The sequence below is a fragment of the Malus sylvestris genome, chromosome 3, assembly GCF_916048215.2.
Source record: "Malus sylvestris chromosome 3, drMalSylv7.2, whole genome shotgun sequence".
In the NCBI taxonomy this organism is placed as follows: domain Eukaryota; kingdom Viridiplantae; phylum Streptophyta; class Magnoliopsida; order Rosales; family Rosaceae; genus Malus; species Malus sylvestris.
The window spans coordinates 34,641,104-34,648,798 of NC_062262.1; the positions used below are offsets into that span (position 1 = coordinate 34,641,104).

General features: G+C 38.3%; 2 protein-coding genes across 5 annotated transcripts in view; one reads left to right on the forward strand and one right to left on the reverse strand.

The window, feature by feature from the left end:
• Positions 1-738: 738 nt before the first annotated feature.
• LOC126614824 (methyl-CpG-binding domain-containing protein 4-like) lies at positions 739-3,433 on the reverse strand. Of its 2 annotated transcripts, none has more exons than XM_050282496.1 (2): positions 3,283-3,433; positions 739-1,499 (listed from the first exon to the last, which is right to left on the reverse strand). In XM_050282496.1, the coding sequence occupies exons 1-2, from the start codon at positions 3,316-3,318 to the stop codon at positions 1,011-1,013; spliced, it is 525 nt and encodes a 174-aa protein (XP_050138453.1). In that variant the 5' UTR covers positions 3,319-3,433; the 3' UTR covers positions 739-1,010. The 2 variants fall into 2 exon arrangements, with proteins under 2 accessions (XP_050138453.1, XP_050138452.1); XM_050282495.1 differs by having other exon boundaries at positions 739-1,544.
• A 1,437-nt stretch (positions 3,434-4,870) lies between these two features.
• LOC126614818 (putative E3 ubiquitin-protein ligase RF298) overlaps positions 4,871-7,695 on the forward strand; it is a 3,996-nt gene continuing 1,171 nt past the window's right edge. The window contains exons 1-3 of one of the 3 annotated variants that reach the window (XM_050282488.1): positions 4,871-5,081; positions 5,641-6,520; positions 6,614-7,695. The exon at positions 6,614-7,695 is cut by the window's right edge and continues 67 nt beyond it. In XM_050282488.1, coding sequence (XP_050138445.1) covers positions 5,681-6,520; positions 6,614-7,695 — 1,922 coding nt within the window. In that variant the 5' untranslated portion in view covers positions 4,871-5,081; positions 5,641-5,680. Of the gene's footprint in view, positions 5,082-5,640 lie in introns of those variants that run through there. The other 2 variants (XM_050282487.1, XM_050282489.1) reach the window with 2 other exon arrangements.

Here is a 7,695-nt window from a genome sequence, read left to right on the forward strand (position 1 = left end):
AAAGTGATTTTGATTTGGCATATACTGAACACCGGTGAAGATTTACAGGTCAACACACATGCTGCTCGAATACACGAAACCGGCCACAGAAAACGCTGGAAGTCATGCCTGTACTTCATGTTCAGCATCGGTTTGCCTAATCGCAGATGGCCTAGTGGTTACATGTACTCAATGTATTATTTCAAAAGTGATTTTGATTTGGCATGTACAAGTGTCACATCTCGACCCTGGGTCCATCACATCCCGAACTCGACTCCGCCATAGCACAATATTATCTGCTTTTGGCCTCGACCACGTGGTTTTATTTCTGGGAACTCACACGAGAATTTCTCAGTGGCTCACTCATCATGGGATTGCTTTCGCGCGAACTCTCTTACCTTCGAAGTTCCGATGGAACCCGAAGCCAATGAACTCCCAAAAAGCCTCGTGTTAGATAGAGATGAGAATATACATATAAAGCTTACAAGATCCTCACCCCTGGGCGATGTGGGATCTACAATCCACCCCCTTAGGGGTCTGACGTCTTCGCCGGCACACTTCCGGCCAGGGATTGGCTCTGATACCAAACTGACAAATCCCGATCCAAATCGAGACGTGACGACCAGCATGTCTCGATTTGGGTCGGGGTGTGTCAACATGTTCGAGACAAAAAGCCATACAAATTTTCCAGTGGACTTTTGTTACTTCTTGTAAAACAAGGGCTTGAATCTCTTGAAACGAAAAACAAAACACGAAAAATTCTAAAAACCGAATAGCATTTCGACTGATTTTCCTACATAAAACAGTACCAAAGTAACAAAACGAGATGGAAACACAACCAAATACAACTCTGCGGGTATCAATTTTCGAATCCTTATCAGAAACAGACCCAAGACATCTATCCGAACAAACTAGCGGCTAAGTACAACAAAAATCCAGCGCGCGTATGGCTGGAGTAGTACATCAGACATCATTTCTACACAAAGCAAAACCTCCCAACAAGATTTTCGCCGGCAGTCTTTCAACATGAGCTACTCGAAATCTTCTTCACCAGTGATATCAGCGCTCTTATCCTCATTCTTTGTCATTTTAATTTTTTTGCGGACGCTATCAGAGCCCCTTTTACTGAAGATCTCAGGAACGGTGTCTTCCATTACCTTTGGGGGTGCGAAGTCGAAATCTGAAGCGGATAAGCCTTCATACTTACGGTTTTGTTTTAAAAATGCTGCCATCTCATTTCTGGATCTCAGTCTTTTTCCCTTGGGTGTAATATAATACGTATCCAGTTTGGAATAATCTTTTCTAGCCACCAAATGTCTCCTGAAACCTTCCGGGGTCTTCGGAAGATCAGGCTTATCAATGACCCAGGTCCTGCTAGCACTGTACTCAATATCGGCAGCATCGTCACAAGTCACACCAGATTTTTTGTTGCAATAAAAGGGTTCCGTGCTGATTTTGCTCCTGATTTCCTCGTACTCTTCTTCAGAATGAATCACTCTCCATTTCTTGCATTGGTCACACTGCGCAGCATATACATCAATCGAACTTTTCGCTACATTTGGTTTCTGTCAAGAGAATCCGAATGGGTGTAGCACATTCAATGATTTAGTCATCCAAATCACAAGCATTTTATCAAACTACTCACGTAAACGAAATTCAAAATCCTCAAAGAAGAATGCGTACCAAATAGCATACAATTATAAGAAGAACACTACAGAAAGAGTGCAAGTTTGTTTGTTCAATGTATCGCAACCCCAGTTCAATGCTATGCGAAGCCTAAGGATTCCCGGTATGAGCAAACATCTATGATTCATGTCATTGTGCGATAATCGAAGTTATTCCAAACTGAACTTCTTAAAAATCTCTCTGAGCTACATAATTTCAACACCATTTATGCTGTGAAGACAACAACATATTGCTTACCACTTCCCAGTGAAGTGAAGAAGCACATTTTAACACAAAAAATACCGGCACGCTTCTAAAAAGTTACAAAATTTATTAAGATGATAACCCCTCTTTGCTAATTATTATCAAAGAAACATTAATTGGGTCAATTAGCATTCAATCCCATGTCCATAATTCTATCCTTGCTAATTTTTTTACATTTTACTGACATGAAAAATTAATGTGACTTAGCACTGTTCTAAAAATCCCCGCTTGCCGCCGCCTAGGAATTAGGCGGCTGACCACTGCCCCGATTAATGCTTAGGCGTTTGAAAATTAAGAAAGAACACCTAGACTTGCTGAGGCGCCCGCCTAGACCGCCAAGGCACCTGCCTAGCCCGTCCAGACCAGCCTAGACACCTGGCTAGGTTGATACTCACTTAGATAGAAAATAGATAACTTTCCTTTTGCATTTTATTATTTCTAATAAATTGGAAGAGACTTATTAAACACTGAAATAAACAAACATTATATGTTTGCTCCCCATGTTTTCATTATGTTCCAATACTTCATAATATATATGTCATTCTATTTTCTAGTTTATGATGAAATTATATATATTTTAAGTATAAACAGATGCTTATTTACACGAAATATAATAAATTTACTTAAATCAGCCTAATCTGCCTAGCTGCTAGGCCCAACCCGCCGCCCAACTAGCACCTCGTCTTTTCGAACCCTAGAATTAGGTCAATTAGCATTAAATCCTCAGTTACTTATTCCCTAAAATCTCAAAAACCCAATTTCAATGAGCAATTCCCATTGACATGCGGAGCCTTTACACTATGTTTGGACAAGAGAAATAAATTTGAAATTTTGATAAAAATCAGAATTTGTAAATTGACATGCACTATTTCTCTTGTTTGGATTCATAAACATAGAAATTTAGAATTTTCGTGTAGAAAAAAAACTTGGGATTTGGAACCTCAAATTCCCAAGTTTAAATTTAAATAGGTGTCATTTCTCAATTTCTACGATTGAGAGCTTAAATATAACAAATTATGTATTCAATTTCCGTCATTTTAAAATTTCTTAATAATCTTAAATTTCTTCGAATGTTACTACCTCCATTTCGAAAGATTCTCTATCCGCGTTCCGACTTCCGAGAAAAATAAAATTAAAGCACAAATTAATCTGGAAATGCAATCACGGTGAGCTGGAATTCGTTCAAGTTTACGTTTTTTCAGCTCCCAAATTACTAAGAAAATTGAAATATAAGAACCCCTTAATTTTCTTTTCAGTTTCATTTTCCCGGCAACCAAACGGACCACAATTTTCAAATTTCACCGGCAACAAACGAAAATCAGATGAGATATTGACGAAAGTGAAAATATTGGATTGAAGCGACTCTATCCGTACCTTGGACGACGACGTTTTGGGGGTTTGGCCGTCCATTTCGCCCTTTTCCGGCCCCTGAAAAATTCTCTTCCTTTTCCGAATCCCGCCAAAGCAGCCGAAGGAGGATGACACCGTATGTGCTCTATTCGGATCCGCCGTTTATTACTCTAAAAAAAAAAAAATTAAAAAAAAAATCCACCATTTATATTTGAACCAAAATGACGTTTTTACCCTTCAAATGTCTATATCTTGTATTAATAACTAAAAATTTTAAATTTGTCCAAAAACAAAAAATATTAATAATTCAATGAATTATGAAAAATTCAGCATAAAAAAATGCTGAGCTCATATTAAATCATTGATATTTACAAGGTAATTATAATTTGATTCCCTAGCAATTTTATTATTTTTTCATAATTCATTTCTTTTGTAAATACACAAGCATCAAAAAATGATTTGCCTCGTTTGCTAGAATTTATTTCTATTTTTACTACAGGTAATAATCTAGACAGTTTGAGATAGACTTTATAGAGATTATTTTCCAAAAAGAAATGTAAGAAATTGTTTTATCCTTAGATAATCATTTTCTTAAATGGGAGTGCTCACCACCATACTTATCATCGTTAGATTAGTTTAATTTTGAGACATAATGGATAAACATAAATCTCAAAATTTAAACTTATCGAATACTGATAAATAGGGTAATGACCATAAATAAACGCTTTCCTAAACTGTATAGGTGTAGAGATTCCCTTTAATTATTCAGGTGTTACATTTTCTTAATTTTTTTTCCATAGGTAATTAATGCAATTTAATCATAGAATCTGGATAGATATGGATATGAAAAATGACAATAATGTTTACTTTCCAAATTTGTCTTTGCTTATGCTTACTCTAAATTAACTTCATTTGGTCCCTCAAAACCTAACATTTTAATCATCCTTATTTAGCATTAATTTTGTTCTAGTGCATGTACCTAATTATAACATTGATGTTAAAGGTGGATATGCCCTTCTACAAAAGGTTGTGATATCCACATATCCTATTTTATTTCTCATATATTTTTTAATTTTTGGTTGTCGGATGTGGATATGTCTTTCTGCAAAAGGGTGTGATATCCACATATCCTATTTTACTTCTCACATATCTTTTTAATTTTTGGTTGTCGGATCAGATAAATTGAAGAAGATCAACATACATAAATTATCAAAGGGTATGTGAAAAGTAAAATGAGATGTGTGAATAACACGTTCCTTCTACAAATAGTGCAAATCCAAGCCATCCATTAAACCAAAACCAAAGACTATTAAGATGTTTGTTCATGCAATACAATTTAATTCGTAAAATCATGAATCAGAAAGTCATAAATAAGGAAGAGAAGGAATCGGTACGTGCTCAACTACTTTCTAATTAATATATTCATGAATTTCATGCATTAAATTAAAGATTGTAATGTAAAATCTGCACATCTTTTTATTATGTATTAGTAAATGTAGAGAAAGCCAAGAATTCACATTAATTGAATGACTGGATTTAGTGCATCTCAAGATTGAGTTGAAAAACGAGTGTGTGAAAATCGCTATCCTAATTGATACGAGGGTCTATACATTATATTATTCTTTCTATACAAAAAGCCAAAATTAGGCCTAAAGTGCAAAGCAAGGGACCAATTTTATTTTGTTATGTGGCTCTTCCATGCTAAACCATCCCCAAAAAGCCCAGACACTGACTCGGTGCGGAAGCTCACTCTCTTACCCCCCCCTCCCCTCTCCTCTCTCTCCCCTAGCCACTCCCCTCCACGCCACAACTTTGCTCGCCCGGTACGTTTCTCTTCAATTTGGGTATAAAAATCCAATTTTTTTTTTCATATTGCTGCATATGTTTAAGATTTTGCACCCACTGGGATCAAATTTTTGTGGGTTTTGTGAAATGGGAGTCGAGTTTCTGATGTTTTTGGAGAAATGGGTTGGTATTTCAACAGTTGGACTTGTGTGGCTGCATGCGTTATTGGATTTTAGCTGGGTTGCGCTTAATCTGTTTGTTTTCCAACTTTCCTACGATTTAGTGCTTCTAGGAGATGTTCTTTTTGTGCATATTTGTTCTCGCTTAGTAGCTCAGAGGTATGAAATTCGGTAGTATTTCGTGTTAATTTTTAATTGAACTTGAAGACTAAGGAATGCATACATGTCTTGATATTTGTAATTATTTCCTTGATACATCGAAGAATTTAATTTTTAGTGATTGTCTGTGAAATAAATGTTTGAGAATATGGTTGTACATTTTTTCTTTTGACAATTTTTTGATGTTGTTTTTGTTAAAATTTTCAGCTTTGGTCATTTTTTTGGTATATTTATTTGTTTTGTTGGTTGGGTTGTGTAGGGTTAATTGATGTTGGTTGGGTTGTTCTTAGTATGAAAAAATGGTCAACAGTGGTACCGGAAAAGGCGAAGGGACATCCTTAGGAAAAGGCAGTAAGAACAAGAGAAAAGCTGGCCCTGCCCCGCAGAATGCAACTAACCCTGGTTCGCCCCTCACCGTAACCCCTCAGAGCGAATTACCTTCAGAGGAATGTAGAAAATTGAGTGACAAGGTGTTAGCTCAGGCGGGGGTGGTTCAGCCAGAAGAAGTGGAAGTGGGAGCTTTTGAGTGTGCAGATTGGGATGACCCAATTGCTTGCCAGCTTGAAGAACTACTACTGTCTTATTTGCAAGCAATTTTCCGGAGTGCTATTAAGCAGGTTGCTGAACATGGGTACAGTGAGGAGGTTGCTGAAAAGGCTGTTTCGAGAGGCGGCCTTTACATTGGCGGTAAAGACCCTCTAGCAAATATTGTTAGTGATACCCTGAAATTTCTTAAGAAAGAAAAAGATATTGATGCTTCAAATGATCAGTTTGTTAATTTGCAGCACCTGGTGGAATACACAATGCTAGAAATGATCAGTGTGGTTAGGGAGGTAAGGCTATCCTTATCAGTTGCGGAAGCAATGTGGTGGCTGTTGATATGTGACTTAAACATTTTGCTAGCCTGCACGTCGGAAGGAGATCCATTTAGTGCTCTTGGTTCTGAAGAATCCGCTGATTCGTCTTCTCCCCAATTAAGCTCAGAGGCAAATAGCTCTGAAACCATTCTTCCAAATCCCAATGAAGCAAATTCCTCAAAGCCACTGCCTGCCTATGCTCAAAGCAATCCTCCTGAAACACTCAAATTTGGAAGTTTCCGTATACATTCCAACAGCACACATTCTCATACACCTGAAGAGGTAACCCCTGCGAAAGATAGTTTGTCATCTATGCTAGATAGTCTGGAAAAATGCTTAGGATTCACTGGAGAAAATGTCCAATCAAAATCTCAGACATCCACCTCTGAAGAAAAGTCAGGAGCTGGTCTAACAGGGCGCACCAAGAAAGAATTAGCAGCACTTCGTAAGAAGTCCTTCCATACGGATCGAAATTACAGCGCTTATGGGAAAAAAGGAGGCTTCAAATCAGGGAAAGTCACGATTGGTGGTTTTGTTCTGGAGAAGAGGCTAAAGCCTCCATCTGAAATTCCCGGAGGACGAGAAACAGTTGCATCCTCAAAGTTGAGTGCAGAAGCTGGATCCACCATCCCTTCTTCAGATGGAAGACATAGTGCTTCAACCAAGATTTCATCTGCTTCACTAGCAACAGGTGGCACAATAACATTACCTATATCTTACTTGCGATCCTCAGATCCCAATCTTTCCCAGAAGTCTTGTTTGGAAAACAAATCTAGACCTAAGGCCAAGACCCCGGTTGGCACCTCTCCATCCCCCAAGACTCATGATTGCTGTGCTGGCTTGCCATGTGATGACAAGTCTCTAGGAAAGAATATCCCAAAAGATGAGATCGATGAGCTGTTTTTGAAGGTAGCTCCTCGGCTAAAGGATCTTGTTCCTCTTGATTACCGTGCTGGCATCCCATATGATAAGTCTCTAGGAAAGTATGTCGCACAAGATGAGAAGGATGAGCTGATTTTAAAACTAGTACCTCGGCTGGAGGAGCTGCAGAATGAACTAGAAAGCTGGACTAATTGGGCCAACGAGAAGATTATGCAGGTTTCTCGTAGGCTTAGTAAGGAACAACCTGAACTTAAAATACTGAGACAAGAGAAGGCAGAAGCAGAGAAATTTAAAAAAGAGAAACAAATGTTGGAGGAGAACACTGTGAAGAGAATCTCTGAGTTGGAGAATGCCTTAAATAATGCAACTGACCAGGTTGAGAAAGCTACCTCTAATATCTGTAGGCTTGAGTTGGAGAATTCCACTCTTAAAGAGGAGAGGAGTACTGCCGAAAGAATGGCTATAGATTCGACTGCACGTCACCAGGAAGCATTAGAGAGGGAGCAGAATGCACTGAAAAAGGTCCAGGCATGGGAGGGGCAGAGGAGCGCATTGCAGGAAGAGCTTGAGACAGG

Bases quoted from the DNA above. Each gene is read 5' to 3' on its own strand.
- LOC126614824 (XM_050282495.1), bottom strand. From the start codon at position 3,318: ATGGACGGCCAAACCCCCAAAACGTCGTCGTCCAAG. The intron at 1,545-3,282 runs GTACGGATAGAG...TTCTCTTGACAG, and splicing joins CCAAAACGTCGTCGTCCAAG to AAACCAAATGTAGCGAAAAG.